Raw genomic sequence first — 16,861 nt, forward strand, 5'->3', positions numbered from 1 at the left:
TTGGTTGGGGTTGGGGGATTTAAATTCGGAAGAGAGAGCAAGGGGGCGGTTGGAATTGGAACAAATCGATCGCTTGGCTGGGCCTATTTTTTGAGCCCAGCCCGTGATATGGCTCGATTGGGCCAGTTTTTTTAATAAAAGATTGGGCCGGGGTTGCATTGGTTGGTGCTAAATCCAATTCCAGCTCTCCGCAACCTTACCTCCCATCGAACTTGAGGGGTCGCTGGAAGCAAGGAACTTGCATGAGAGCGCAACGACAAGCGACCCGGGTTTAAGCTCGGGCCGGCGTCGGGTTTAAGAGCGGCCGGCCGCCGGCGGGGAATCGAGTTCGCAGATGGAGATGCTCAAGGGCCTGCTGCAGCCTCGGCCGACGCCGCGGCAGCAGCTGCGCAAGTGGCAGGGCCGCCTCAGCAACGAGCGCCTCGGCCTCGACCGCCGCGTCCAAGGTCCTCCGATCCTCTCCTGGCCTCTTCCTTTTTTTTCGTGTATTATTCCCCCTTCGATCTCGTGCGCGCGCTCGGCCGGGATCGGATCTGCGGTTGGGAGTCGATGATCGTCGATCGGGGGTAGTTCGGCTCACTCTCGCCGCCCGCAGGCCGCAACGATTGTTCTGAGCACGCGCTGCTTGTGTTTCCGCAGAGGTGCGGAGGGAGGAGAAGAAGGTGGAGAAGGCCATCAGGGAGGCCGCGAAGCGCAACGACATGGTCTCTGCCAAGGTGCGCTGAGTCTCATCTTCGTTCTTCTTGTTCAAGCAAACACTGTACTGGTGATTGGTGAACCTTTTTAGCTTGAACTGATCGGTACAATCAAGTTCCTCGCGTCCACTCCTCTGTTCTCATGGGAATCCATGCTTCCTGGCGCTCTGCATTGCATTTATATTGTTTCTGCACGATGCCACTAGGAAGTAATGCGTTCTCATGGGAATTTTTCATTGTATATTACACGGACACCTTTTCTGTTTGGCTACTGGCTCTAGGAAGTAATGTTGTAATATACGTTGTTGAGCCTAGTACTTATCAGTGAACTGGTTTCTGCGGTGTTTTACTGATGGTCCGATTTTTAGGACCATGCTTAGATTTGGCAATACCTAAGATGGCTGCATCGAAAGATGACAAGTTTCTATTTAGGTACATAGGAATCTGTGATACTACGAAAGAAAATATACATATTTTCTTATAGACCAACTCTATAATATGTCAGCACTTTAGATCTTGACAGTAAGTTTAAATAGATAGAGCCCAATGTTGATTTCTTACCTTGCATGTGCCAGATTCTTGCTAAGGAATTGGTGAGATCAAGACGTACTGTGAACCGCCTTTATGAAAACAAGGCTCAAATAAGTTCAGTGTCCATGCGGCTTGGAGAAATTATTGGTATGAGTTATTGTTTTTTTATGAGCTTCTGGAAGGTTAAGTACCTGAATGTATCAACTGATTTCTATAGATAATATCTAATTGGATGAATTTCCCAGTTATCAACAAGTACTTAAGTTGTCAATAAATATGACTGCTCCCCACTATAACTAATTAAGTATGTTCCATGAATCTAGTTTGCCTCATCAGTATTTTGGATTTTGCTTGAGGTTTACTTTTACAAGCTTGAGTCTACTGTCATAAGCTTCTGAATGGAATGAGTGAATGGCTGTGATACAGGATCTGCTTTGAGAATCATGTGTTTACTTCATCATAGAAACTTCTACATTACTATTTGACTATGAGTGCATAGTTCCAATCAGTTTTGGTGTTTTAAGTGAGTGCAAGATTGTTGGATTATACAAAATTTTTATTGCTTTCTTAGTGCTTGTTTAAGGGTCTCAGAGTCTCGAGTTCCTACTTCTTTTTGTAATAACAACGTTGCACTAAACTGGCTTGCTTCTTCTTCTTATATGACATAGCAGTGCTCCTGCTTCCATTTCGAAAAAAAATTATTGCTAGAATTAAATTACCAGTAAATTATTAAACTTCAATCCATCAGTCAATCTAATACCATGGCACTTCATGTCTCCATTAGTATTTAAATGTTCGGGGTGGGTCAAAATATTTTTGTGGTTTATCAGAATCTTTCCAAGTGGATTGATTCTTAAATTTCTTTCACCTATTACTGAAGCTTGACATCTCTGAACTCAAAAGTAATTTTCTCTTACAGTTTGTATGAACTCAAAATTATGTTACTGTGAATTTCAGGAATTGAAAGAACTGCTAATTGTCTGTCAAAGAGTGCTGAAGTTATGAAAATTGTTAACGATCTAATGAAAGCTCCAGAACTGGCTCATACAATGCAGAAATTAAGCAAAGAAATGTTGAAGGTTAGTGTAGTGATATTTGCGGTGCTTCAACATCTGCAGCCAACACTTTTATTTGCATGTTTAGTTTGAAGTCCATGAATTCTGCATTGATGAAATCTTTGCTTTCATGAGATAGTTGCCAGATTGAACTTTAGACCTTGAATTATATTCTAACCATGCTTAATTAATTAATTTGGTATCATGTAGGCGGAGGTGATGGAACATGTGGTCAATGAAACAGTTGATTCAGCTTTAGATTTTGAGGATATAGAATACGAAATTGAAGAGGAGGTTGACAAGGTTCTTGCGGCACTAGGAGCTGAGACTGCCTCACTGCTTCCAGTTCTAGCAGCTCAGAGGATAAAGAAAGATTCAAAGAGCAGTGTTCCAGGACAGGTAGGTGTTTTGCCCTTGTATTTGTTTGCCTGTTCAAATTCTGTAAATCATAAACAGTAAAAAAAAGGTTAGGAATGGCTTCTAAGAAGCTCTTATTAGTTTTCTGGATCTATGAATATCCTAGGAAATAAACTTACCAAACGCCTGGTAAAAATTTGATTCATATGTGTTATGGCTTGTGGAGATTGGCACGAGTAGCAGATTGATAATGCCCTAGCTCGCCCTCGCTTGAGGCTCTGAGCACAAGGATTAACTTTTCTGCATAACCTTTTTGGAGCCGCAGCTCTTACAATATATAGAGTCTCTAGAGTATCCAAGACTTCCTAAATTACAGCCAAATAAAAAGGAAACTAAATCAAAACTAACTATGCCGCAGCTGGAGAGACACCTTCCTTCTTCTTGCGCTGGTACTTCTTGCCAAAGAAGGTGTCCACAACACTTCCCCCCTCCTGACCGAAAAGCTCGTCCTCGAGCTTGAAAGAAGGATACTTCTCCTTGAACTCCAGCAAGGGCTCCCACGTTGCTTCTGCAGGGCTGCGTCCCTCCCACTGGACCAGCAAATCCCATGAATTGCGAGCTGGTTTGACTCGAATTACCTTGGCTGGGACTGGTAACACTCGACCATTAGCAATGGGAGGAAGAGTGGCGATTGAGGAAGGAGGATCACCATGGTACCTCTTCAAGAACACCACGTGGAAAACATCATGAATGCGTGCCTTAGGGGGAAGACGCAGTCGGTATGCCACAGAACCAATCCTCTCCAACACCTGAAATGGACCGTAGAATCGTGGTGCCAGCTTCCCTTTAGAACCGTCCGTGATCCCTGCCGCGAAACGCTGATGTAGACGGAGCCATACCCAATCATCAACCTCAAAAATGACTTCTCGATGCGATTTGTCATGGGAAGACTTCATGTAATCCTGCGCCTGAAGGAGGCGCTCCTTGATCTCGGACAGGAAAACATCACGATGCTGAAGCTGCTTGTCCACCGCAAGCACACGGGCCAAGCCTGGCTGATACGATGCTAAGGCCGGAGGTGCACGTCCATACACCACTTGGAATGGCGTCGTGCGCAGCGCGGACTGGTAGGATGTGTTGAAGCAGAATTCCGCCCACGGTAGCCAACGAAGCCAGCTGCGCGGCCGGTCACCAGCGAGGCAGCGCAGATACACGCCGAGCACCCGATTGGCCACCTCTGATTGGCCATCAGTTTGGGGTCTGAAAGCCGAACTCAGGCGGAGTTTGACACCGGCCAACTTGAAGAGCTCCGTCCAGAGGCCACTGGTGAACACAGGGTCTCTATCACTGACAATGGACGTCGGAAAACCATGGAGCTTGACGATGTTGTCGAAGAAAGCTTGAGCCACCGTGAGGGCAGTGTAGGGATGCCCAAGGGGAACAAAGTGAACCATCTTGGAGAAACGGTCGACGACTGTCAGCACCACTGATTTGCCTCCAACTTTGGGAAACCCTTCTACAAAATCCATGGCTATATCACTCCACACCATGGACGGAACGTCGAGTGGTTGCAGCAAGCCCCCGGGATGCAGGTGCTCGGTCTTATTGCGTTGACAGACCAAACACCCACGGATGAACTCACGGACGTGCTTGGAAGCCCGAGGGTTGTAGAACGATGAGCGCAGACGAACAAGGGACTTCTGGACGCCCTCGTGTCCAACGCCATGCGCGTGTTCCAGTAACTGTGGCCAGAACGTGGATGAATCCGGAACAAAAATTTTGCCCTGATGAAGCACAAAATCGTCAACCACAGACCACTCCTTGCCTGCAGTACCGGCCATGATCTCTTGGCGTTTGGACACCACCTCCGGAAGAGAAAGAGACTCCTGCCTGAAGTCGTCGAACAGCTCAAACTCCGGCCTAGAAATTGCACAAGTCGACGTGCACGGCCCTTGCTCATCACGCCGTGACAGGGCGTCGGCCGCTGCATTCAATTTGCCCGGCTTGTACTCCACCTGAAAGCTATAACCAAACAACTTGCTTACCCATGTGTGCTGCGGGATGGTGGCAAGCCGTTGGTCCAAGAGGTGCTTGAGACTGCAGTGGTCTGTCCGGACGATGAATTCCCGCGTCCAGAGGTATGGCCTCCAATGGCGAACGGCCTGCACGAGGCCGATGAGTTCGCGCTCATACGCAGCTAGCTTGGCGTGCTGAGGTGCGACCGAACGACTGAAGAAAGCGATCGGTCCGGTTCCCTGATGAAGCACCGCGCCAAAGCCCGTGCCGGAGGCGTCGCAGTCGACGATGAACGGCTCGTCGAAGTCCGGCAGCTGAAGGACCGGCGCCGTGGTGAGCGCATGTTTCAGCGCGTCGAAAGCCTCCGTCGCCGCCGTGGACCACAGGAACGCCTCCCGTTTTAGGAGGGCTGTGAGCGGCGCCGCGATGACGCCGTAGTTGTGGATGAAGCGACGATAATATCCCGTGAGCCCGAGGAAGCCACGTAGCGCCTTGACGGAGCGGGGGAGAGGCCACGCTTGAACTGCACTGACCTTGTCAGTGTCCATCGCCACCACGCCGTCGGAGATGACATGACCCAAGTAGTGGATCCGCTGCTCCCCAAAAGAGCACTTGGAGCGCTTGAGGACGAGGCCATGCTCACGCAGAGCAAGGAAAACCGCACGGATGTGCTGCAAATGCTCCGACCATGTCCTGCTGAAAATGAGAATATCGTCAAAGAAAACAAGTACGCACCGCCGGAGGAATGGCTGCAGCACCGCGTTCATCAACGCTTGGAAGGTGGACGGCGCATTGGTGAGGCCGAACGGCATCACGAGGAACTCGAAGTGCCCGTGATGCGTCCGGAACGCCGTCTTGGCGATGTCGTCGGGGTGCATGCGGACCTGATGATACCCACTGCGCAGGTCCAACTTGGTGAAAAATACTGCACCCTTGAGCTCGTCAAGCAATTCTTCAACAATGGGGATAGGAAACTTGTCACGCACTGTCTTGCTGTTCAAAGCACGATAGTCCACACAGAACCGCCACGAGCCATCTCTTTTGCGCACCAGTAGCACCGGCGATGAGAAAGCCGATGTACTCTGACGGATGATGCCTTGCGCCAACATTGCTTGGCATTGAGCTTCAATTTCATCTTTGAGCAGCTGAGCGTAACGGTATGGACGCACGGCAATCGGCGGTGTCCCCGGAAGCAGGTGAATCCTGTGGTCGAACGTGCGCTGCGGCGGAAGTCCCTTGGGTTCAGCAAACAAATCTGCAAACTCGTCCAGGAGAGCAGTCAGAAAATCGACCGTCGCAGTTGCTGTCACCCGTGGGTTGATCTGGGTGCGGTTGCCGCTCCACTGGACACGGTGATCATGGCGCCAAAATAACATGGTGAGATTGGTGAAATCCCAGAGAATAGGGCCAAGAGTACGAAGCCAATCGCAGCCAAGGACGATCCCAAAGCCGCCCAGTGGAATAACAAAGAGGTCGACTGTGAACTCCTCCTTGCCGATGACGAGATGCACCGCCTTGCACAGTCCAGCCGAGGCCACGCGATCGCCATTAGCCACGCCCACGGAGAGACCGGGACGAGGGACTGGTGTTAGACCGAGGCGTTGCGCCAGAGCTTCGTCGATGAACGAGTGGGTGGAACCGGAGTCGACCAGGGCCGTGACCGCTCGCGTCGCTGATACCAGAGTTGTTATGGCTTGTGGAGATTGGCACGAGTAGCAGATTGATAATGCCCTAGCTCGCCCTCGCTTGAGGCTCTGAGCACAAGGATTAACTTTTCTGCATAACCTTTTTGGAGCCGCAGCTCTTACAATATATAGAGTCTCTAGAGTATCCAAGACTTCCTAAATTACAGCCAAATAAAAAGGAAACTAAATCAAAACTAACTATGCCGCAGCTGGAGAGACACCTTCCTTCTTCTTGCGCTGGTACTTCTTGCCAAAGAAGGTGTCCACAACAATATGTTTATCATAAAGTTCAACATGATTGACCTTATAACCCAAAAAGTTTTTTGCTAATTTATGGTTAGTGATTACTGTGAATTTTGTTAGTTTATCTGTAAGTAAACCATTTATATATTTTGCAGCAACAAACTGTCGATGAGGGTATCGAGGATGATCAGGAAGATCTAGAAGAGAAGAGAAGAGAGCAAGTTTTTGCAAAAGTGAGGTCATGAAAATGACCATGCAACCTTCTAACCCAAAGAATTCAATACTTGAGAAGTTAAGATGTTAACACAAGAATTCAATACTTGAGAAGTTAAGATGTTAACACAACCTCGTATGATTACATGCATCAGATTATGACAATTACTAACTACTAAATACTAATTGATGCTTGATGTGTGGATCCAGCAGCTATTGTAAAGCATTTTGATGTGGCATGTGCGGATCTTGATTACAGAGTTCTTGATTGTGCATGATCATGATGGTGGAAACTGGAAAACGATAAAATAATTTGTATTCTATCAATATTTTCGAGGTTAAAGAATTCAAGCCGTTTCTGTTCTCATATAAAAAAATAAAGATCTAGTGATATAACGCAAGGTATTCCAAAAGTAGAACAAATCTTTGAAGCGCATTCAATTGATTCACTATCGCCGAAAATCAAGCCGTTTATGGATGAGCAGATAAGTAGGCAGCATGTAGCGGACGACAGACAGTAACAAAAATGTTTGCCACCAAATTAAACTGGAAGGTTAAGTGAAGGAGTATGTGGAATACTCTGGAAGTACTTTCACAGCTGCTTCCTCAAGAGTCAATACATACATATACATAATACATGGGCTGGGCCTAAAGCTCTCATATACATGCGTATGGCCCAACACTCCCCCTCAAGATGGATGATAGATATCTATCATTCCTATCTTGGTACATGCTATATTACAGTCTTTTACTCCTAAACCTTTAGTTAGATAGTCCGCTAGTTGACCTCCGGAATTTACATGACTCAATTGTAGTATACCATCATCTATCTTCTCTTTAATAAAGAAACGATCGATCTTCACATGTTTTGTCCGATCATGCTGAACCGGATTATTAGCTATGTTAATAGTTGACTTGTTATCACACCAAAGCTTCAAAGGGCCTTTTCTCAGCACATTTAAGTCTGATAGGAGACTCCTCACCCACAACATTTCACTCAACGTAAGTGACATAGCTCTATACTCTGCTTCAGCAGTTGAGCGGGATACAACTGATTGCTTTTTGCTCCTCCATGATAAGTTTACAACAACAACATAGCCTTTTTTCCCAAGCAAGTTGGGGTAGGCTCCATGATACTAAGTTTCCTCCAACAAAAACACAATAACCGGAGGTCGATCTTCTATCATCAAGACAACTTGCCCAATCTGCATCACAATAGCCTTCTACATTTATATGACCACAACTCTTGAACATGAGTCCCTTTCCTGGACTACTCTTCAAATATCGCAGTATTCGATAAACAACATCCAAGTGCCCGCTCCTGGGATCATGCATATACCTGCTTACAACACTAACCGCATAAGAAATGTCAGGTCTTGTATGATATAAGTAGATAAGCCTCCCAACAAGCCTCTGATATCTTTCTTTATTTACTGGATCACCTGATTCAGCACATAATCTGTGGTTTGGATCAATAGGGGTTGATGCAGGACGACATCCCAACATACCAGTCTCACTAAGTAAGTCTAGTGTATACTTTCTTTGCGAGAGAAATATACCCTTTAGAGATCGAGCAACCTTAATACCAAGGAAGTACTTAAGCTGGCCAAGATCCTTTACCTCAAATTCCTTACTCAAATTTTCTTTCAGGCATTTAATCTCTACATCATCATCTCCTGTGATGATAATATCATCTACATAGACAGCCAAGATCACAATCTTGCACCCCGAGTGTCGATAAAATATAGTGTGATCACCATTGCATTACTTATAATTCATACCGCATAATGCACGTCTGAATCTATCAAACCATGCTCGTGGAGACTGCTTCAGGCCATACAAAGACTTTCTTAACCTACACACCTTTCCAACAACATCAGATTTAGAAAACCCAGGTGGAATTTCCATATACACTTCCTCTTGAAGATAACCATGCAAAAATGCATTCTTAACATCCAATTGATGCAAAGGCCAACCAAAGTTTGCAGCATAAGAGATTAGTGTTCTCACTGTACTCATCTTTGCCACTGGTGCAAATGTTTCATCATAATCAATGCCATATGTTTGACTATACCCTCTTGCAACAAGTCGGGCTTTATATCTTTCCACCTTACCTTCAGGGTTTTGCTTGACCGTGAAAACCCATTTGCAACTAATGGCCTTCTTTCCAATAGTTTGTTCCACAATCTCCCAAGTTTTGTTCTTCTCAAGAGCCCTCAATTCCTCTAGCATGGCCTCACGCCACTTTGGGTCCTGCAATGCTTGTTTCCAATCTCTAGGGATTGCCACAGATTGTAATGATGCAACAAATGCTCTGTATGTAGGAGACAAGGAGGCATAAGATACATAGTTACTAATGTCATGATCAAATCCATACCTCGATGGTGGTACACCAGCATTGCCTCGAGCTCCTTTCCGTAATTCTATAGGTAAGTCATCTGAGGTAGAGTCCCCATTCTCAATCTCAGAAGTAGACGACACATCAACCATACCTTGAGAAGCTGGTGAAGAATGTTCGGAAATTTCTACTGGAGCCTCTACATGAGGTTTATATTTCCTCCTCATATACACTTTCAAGGGACCCTTATACCGTGGATCACCTAACGAATTGTCATCATGACAGGAGGTCGGGTTAATGTCACTAGTGACTACCTCGGTTCTTGGTTGATAACTCGAGTTACCAATCACCGCTTCCATTCTCCCTAGATTTTGCTCAATGGGACCACTTGTTGTATCAATATTCTCCCCCTCTCCACTTGCCTTGTCTGATTCTGTAGAACCAAATTTAAACATAAAACTTAAATCAGTCTTTTCTCCATAGAAGGTCACTGATTCCCTAAATGTTACATCCATGCTTACAAATAGACGTCTCTCACTAGGACTCCAACATCTATAGCCTTTCTTCCCTAAAGAATATCCCACAAAGATGTATTTTATAGCACGTGGATCTAATTTTCCCACCGAGGGCCTATGATCTCTCACAAAGCATGTACACCCAAAAACTTTAGGTGGAACCACAAACTTATTTTCGCCCAACAAAATCTCACAAGGGGTTTTCATCCCAAGTACTCTTGATGGAGTACGGTTGATAAGATATGTAGCTGTTAACACAGCTTCACTCCATAGATATTTGTAGGGCTGGAAAAAAAGCTCGCGGCTCGCGAGCCGGCTCGGGCTCGGAGCGGCTCGGCTCGGCTCGGAGCAGCTCGCGAGCCTGGAACGAGCCGAGCCGAGCCTCTTTTCTTGGCTCGCTAAAATACCGAGCCGAGCCAGCTCGCTCTGGCTCGCGAGCCGGCTCGCAAGCTGAGCCACCTATGGACCACTTGTCAATTGTCATGTAATTTAAAATATTTTCTCTTCATTTTACCTTGTTGTGGCTATGGTACTATTAAAATCTTTATGTGGTACTGTTAAAATCTTGATGTGGTTGCACTCTTGTATGTGATCTGTGAATCTTGTGAACTGTGATGCAAATATGCAATAACTAACTGTGGCTCGCGAGCCGATAACGAGCCGAGCTGAGCCTCTTTCAACGGCTCATGAAATTACCAAGCCGAGCCAGGCTCGACTCGCTGGATGACCGAGCCGTGGCGAGCCGAGCCGAGCCTGGCTCGGCTCGTTTCCAGCCCTAGATATTTGGGTACATTCACAGTAAACATTAATGATCGGGCAACTTCCAAAATATGCCGATTTTTCCTTTCAGCCACACCATTTTGTGGAGGTATATTTAGGCATGTAGTCTGATGCAGTATACCATTTTCAGACAGAAATACACCAAATTCCTTGTTCACATACTCAGTACCATTGTCTGTTCTTATCACTTTAACATGTGTATGAAACTGAGTCTTCACAAGAGCACAGAAATCTTGAAAGCATTTCAGTACCTCATCTTTGTGCTTCATAAGATATATCCATGTCATTCGAGAAAAACAATCAATAAAAGTTACAAAATATTTCATTCCACTAACAGAAACCAAAAGGACATGTCCAAACATCCGAATGAATTAGCCCAAAAGGAGACACACTCCTAATACCCTTACTCACATACGATGTCCTTGTGTGTTTTGCAAACTCACAGGCATCACAAAAAAGCTTGGTTTTATCCACCCCACACATTACATCAGGAAAGACTTTGCATATTTTATCAAAAGATAGGTGTCCCATTCTACAATGTAAAAGTATTACCATAGATTCCTTCTCTTCCATTGTTGCTGCTAAGACAGGACACAAGTTATCATTTGCTCCATCATGGTCCATATACCACAACCCACTATGCCTGGTTGCACTCCCAAGATGTCTCCCTGTTCGTCTCTCCTGAATTAAACAGTTTTCCCGATCAAGAATAACTCGACAATCCAATTGATCAACTAAAGCACTTAAAGATATGAGGTTCACTGGAAAAGCTGGTACATGCAAAACTGGTGATAATTTAATAGATGGAGTGCACTGTATCGTGCCAACACCTTTAATAGGTTGTGATCTACCATCAGCAGTTTGTATGGTTTCTTTACGTGCGGGGGATATAGTATATATGAAACAAACTCACTTGATGTGCCTGTGACATGCTTTGATGCCCCTGAGTCTAGAATCCAATTTAATTTTGATATCTGAGTTGGTATAGATGCATGGGCGTAATTACCTTCATCAGTGTAGGCAAAGTTGATGAAATCACCACTATAAATCTCCTGATTTTGATCCCAAGAGTCACATTTTTCTTTCTCATGCTTTGATTCTTCAAGTTCCACTAAAGAAACCTCACTTCCTTTAGAAAAATGCTCTTGTGTGCTGACTACATTAGCCCTATAGACACCTCTACCTCCACGACCTCTGCCACCCCTTAGAGCACCCCTGCTAGTGCCTCTTCCTCTTCCACTATAAGGCTTGAGTGGCTTAGGACATCCACAAATCAAGTGTCCAAATTCACCACAATTGAAACACTTCCTGTCCTCAACTCCTGTTGCTGCAAACATGGGAAGAGGTGGAGATGAAGTAGTCTCGTTCATCACCTTTAGCCTAAACTCCTCCTGAGAAATAGCAGCTATGGCTTCCTCTAGGCTAGGGAGAGTGGGTTGATGAAACATAGAGGAACGCCTTGCCTCAAACTCTTTGTTTAAACCTCTCAAAAATTGGATAACTCTTTTTTCTTCTATCCACTTCTTCACCCAAGCAACACAATTTGAATGCGGCAACTGGATAGGTTTATGGTGATCTGCATCAGCCCACAAGCTCTTTAACTCAGCAACATAATGCATCACAGACCGCTCCCCCTGTTTAAGATTATGCAGGCGATCTTCTATTTCCACCATCAACATCACATTGCCGACCCCGGAGTACATCTTTTCCAAGGTTTTCCATATCTCAGCAGCACTTACAATTGTATCAACAGTGCTAGCAACAGCTGGAGTCATAGAGCTCAACATCCATGCGGCTACCAGAGAATTGGTAGCATCCCATGTACTCCATTCCAAGCTTGATTTATCTGCTGGCTCAGATGATTCCCCATTGACAAAGCCTTCAAGTTTCTTTGCCTTCAACAACCGAAGCGCTCTTCTAGACCAAGCCAAATAATTTTTTATGCCCTCCAATTTCACATCATTTGGCATCAACTCTATCGTTTGAACTGGTTCAGTGTGAACAACAATTTCCTTGCTTGAAGATTGAGCCTCATTTCTGTTTGCAGCAAGCAATTCCACCAATTTCCCAAGAACTTGCTCAATCCCCTGATTTTCCCCCATAGTTCAGGCAAAGAGAAGATCACAATTTTGCCTATCAGCTTGTCCCCTTACTGACCAACAAGCCAATAAACTCCCCTTCGATCCAACCAACAATTCAACCAATTGTAAGCAGCCAAACTCACCTTCTCTTCTTCCCAGGAGAGCACAACAGAGATCTCCTTCCTCACTGGTCACTGCTCTTCCCACATAGCAGTCCACCTTCAAGCTCCTTGCTGTCTTTGCTCCACCACAACAACTACGCAACCTCCTTTCCACCCGAGCTCTTGCTGCTACACACACAGCAGCAGCTCCTCTCAGATCTGCAGTTCTCCTCCCCAAGTACGTCTCCTTGGCACCTCTGCTCTTCCACTCTCCAGCACCTTCGACCAGCCCAGCTCCGAATCTGAGCACCACCAGGTTCCGATTCAAGAAGCAGGTTTCATTTTCCGGTGCTACAGTAGCTCTGCCGCTACAGTATCTTCGATCGCCTCTCCCTCGCTAGTTGCTTGGCCCTGATACCATGGAGTATGTGGAATACTCTGGAAGTGCTTTCACAGCTGCTTCCTCAAGAGTCAATACATACATATACATAATACATGGGCTGGGCCTAAAGCTCTCATATACATCATATTTCCCAACATTAATTTATTCTGCATTATCCTACGGTCAATTTGGCAAGGATCAATAACTGAGTTTCAAACAAATGTTGATCAGTATGGTAGAGTTTATTTAAATATCTGGGAAAAGTACATCCAATGTAAGTATTAGCATTTCATGTTGGATGCGGTCATTGCATGGGCGTCGTCCACTAGAACCATTAGAAAAAAAATGTTAGTCAATGAATGCACAGTTTCAACTAATGACAAGAAAGCTGCAGAGCAGCAACAAAACACAATACTCACGTTCATGGGTTCATTGGACTTAGCAGCATGGAATTGCCGAGGCAACCACACCTGGACTCAGCATGCATGCAATTTGCCTTGGCAACCGCACAACCAAAGTTCACAGTTCCCATCATAGTTCACAAGTTCGTTGAAAAAAAAGAAAAATTTGATGCTCGTATTGGATATAGGAAATATGACGATCAACCAAAAAAAAAATCTCTGTAGGCGTGTTTGGGAGCATTAGCGCCTAATACTTATTGCATCGATCAACTAACAAAACAACAAAGCTAGCCTCGGTCAACAACAACAACGATCATCTCCAAAGATACAAGAGCACTGCCTCTGAACCACAAATAAGAGACATAATATAACATAGTATCTAATGGAACTGTCACGTCCAACCAATCACAGAATCATGCGCAGAAATACTTTTCCACCAGTGACACTGAATTCAGATATATCATCGTACTTAAAGGATGTTACCAAAGAGTATTAATACATTGGTAGCAGCTACGTTTCTACTTGTAGATACAGATGATCTGTTAAATAATGCAAGCCAAGAACAGCTCAAGCTGAAAGCATAACATGAAAAGGAAGCACATCATATAACTGAGGAGACAATTTGCAGATATGCAACTCACTTTCCGGATTTTTCTTCAGCTCAGGCCAACTTCCATAGGTGAACCATCTGAGATACTAGCATATACCAGTACAAAAATAGCTACTGGATACGGTAAACAGGATAACAAACCGTACGAAATAGGATTCCACCGGTGTATGAGTATATTGCAGAGAATTAGATTACTCTCCACGAGTCGCAACCGAAGAAGCATACTCATGGTCACGAGATGAAACTTGGCGCCCAGTGGCAGACCTGAAAAGTCTTGTGTGAGCAAAGGTGGAAACATGCTTATAAGAAAAGAATCATAATTCTTGTGTTTTATATCACTGTTGCAGGGCAAGGATGGACACTGACCCAAAGAACAACTGGGCAAATAAAAGCAGCACAATATCTATTCAACAACGCCTCAAAAAAGAGGAATCTACTCAACAAAATCATCAGAAACATATATTGGAATATCTATATCATGACTGAAAGAGAAATTAGCAGGAAAGATTATCAAAGAACTGAATCATGTGCAATTTTCATTTGATGGCAACTCTAAAAACACAGGGACTTCCAAGGTCCATTTCAATTTTTTTCAACAAAAAGATGAGTCAATACAAGGATACCTAGAAATCAACTGTAACCTAGTTAGCAAAATGTTGTTACTAATTCCTTATAAGCATATTAGGTTAATGGAACATTATACTATAATAGCATAGCACTATTACAGCAGCATACTAAATTTAAAGATTGCTTCAACATGCCGTGCTCTGTTCCAAAAAAAAGAAGCCTCTGCAACAACACAAGTGGAAGAATACTCTACCATAAAGAAATCTAGAGCAAATAAATGAATGCATATTCTAAAACTTCCTATGGATAATCATGGGTCACAGAGAGGGACATGTTTGAATGCAGCAGAATAGTAAGATGCACGCTTAGGTCACACACCAACAAGTAAAGTTGGTCCGAGTTGCACATGTCATTTTTTGCAAATTCAGATATTTAGGTTACATCATGTTGAGATGTTACGGAGTTCAAGTTAAGGATCAGAAAATGGGCAGTTCCAGATATCCATATATAAATTCTTGTCATATTTAGCCCATTGTGCTTAATGTCTCGAAACAAATATTCTATTCATAAAAAAATGGCAGTTGCCTATCTTCCCGATCAGGACAAAGATAATTAAAAACGAACTAGGGAAGATTATGAAAACTCGAATGGACGAGCTAAACTGATTCCTCCATAAGTAGAAGGCACAATTACTGGAAGCTGCTCATATTTAGAAAGGAAAAATGCAGCTGATTTTGATATAGAGAAGGGATGGACACAAGCATGATCCACTTCATTAGGCTAGATCACCACAACATATCATGCAAAACAACTATCACTATAATGTGAAATCAGTACACACAACCCTTGTAGAGCTAATACGAATCTAATTCGGGCAGGAACATACAGGGTAAACATCAAACTACGATTAAAGCACACATTACAGTTCCAACGAGATTAAGCATACCTTTACGTTTAGGAGCACTCTTATCATTCAAAGAAGACCTGGTCACCACACCAGCGATAAATATTGAATTTCACTGAAGGATGTGCCTTTAAAACGCTAGGGAGTTCCAAGTATGCACTGCAACTTCGTGGGACGTTTCTAGACAAGTTGATGGTCACTCTTTCAAGTATTTCAGCACATATCAACAATACTTTCAATAATTCAACTTCATGTTCTTCTCCTTTGCAGCCATCAATTTCTACTTCTTTAAGACCAGTCAGGGATATAATTTGATCTTTCCAGTTATTAGGCTGATCACAATGACAATTTATGGAGCATTCTTTTCTCTCCTAAGATAAAAGTTGAAGTACAATGTGTTAACTGATGTAATGATGTTTCACACTGGGTTGCAATCTCAAGCATATGCCAGAGCAACCAGTTTAAATTCAATATGTCAACAAAAATACACAAGTACCTCATGTCGATTTAATTCCACCTTAAGTTTTTGTATAGAGGTGCAAAGTCGAAGTAGATCCAGCACCATTGCTCCATAAAAATGCCCTCTTGTCGAAATTTCAGCTCTAAAACAGAAAGGTTTCTCGCTGGAATTCGGGAAATCTCTTGCTCAAAGGTCCAGGCAACATCACCCAAATTATCCTGCAAAGCAATCCTTCAAATATGAAACTTATTCCTTAAAAAAAATGAAACTATTCCTTATAAAAAAAATGAAACTATGCCTTATAAAGCATAAAACTATTTTCCTTATAAAAAATGAAACTATTTGTAGTCAGAACAGAAAGGAATTAAGCAGGAAACGCACAGTAACCCCTATGTTCAGCGAGAGGATGTGGCCATGAGGGCAGTGCTGTGGCTGCAAATGTGTATTTTCCCTGCTGTTGGTGACCAGTGTGTGTTCAAGGTGCTCTGGCGTCTTTAGTTTCAGGCTCCACATGCACCATAAGACACCAAACCTATCACTTGTGGACCGAGCATTCCACCGCCATGAGAGATCATCCACCAATGGTGCTGACAGTGATAAGCTGAATGCATTGCTGATATCGTTAATGGCACTAAACTTCAGTTTCTTAAGCATAGGGGCCACGATGTCGACACGCTGAAGCTGCACAGGGGCAAAGACATCTAGCTCCTGCAGTGACGGCGAGTGGATTGTGACAGAGTCGAACTGCCAAATGGAAAAACGAAGCTTGCGCAGGCAGGGGCAACGTGGCAGCAGGCCACCCAGGGCCACGTGGCCGGAACCAACGGAGAGGCTCTCGAGCGCCGCGAAATTCCCCGCCGGAGGCAGCCTCAAGCGTTGATCAAAATCCAGTCTTAGAGAGGCGGTGCGGTCGAAGCAAGGAAGCTC

General features: G+C 44.3%; 1 protein-coding gene across 1 annotated transcript; it reads left to right on the top strand.

The window, feature by feature from the left end:
- The first annotated feature begins 260 nt into the window (after positions 1-260).
- On the top strand, positions 261-7,048 carry LOC120688023 (vacuolar protein sorting-associated protein 24 homolog 1-like). Its single transcript, XM_039970149.1, has 6 exons — positions 261-446; positions 640-716; positions 1,271-1,373; positions 2,184-2,305; positions 2,492-2,680; positions 6,738-7,048. Exons 1-6 carry the CDS (start codon positions 335-337, stop codon positions 6,825-6,827), a joined length of 693 nt encoding a protein of 230 aa, XP_039826083.1. The 5' UTR covers positions 261-334; the 3' UTR covers positions 6,828-7,048.
- The last annotated feature ends 9,813 nt before the right edge of the window (positions 7,049-16,861 follow it).

The sequence above is a fragment of the Panicum virgatum genome, chromosome 2K (genome assembly GCF_016808335.1).
Source record: "Panicum virgatum strain AP13 chromosome 2K, P.virgatum_v5, whole genome shotgun sequence".
Lineage (NCBI taxonomy): Eukaryota > Viridiplantae > Streptophyta > Magnoliopsida > Poales > Poaceae > Panicum > Panicum virgatum.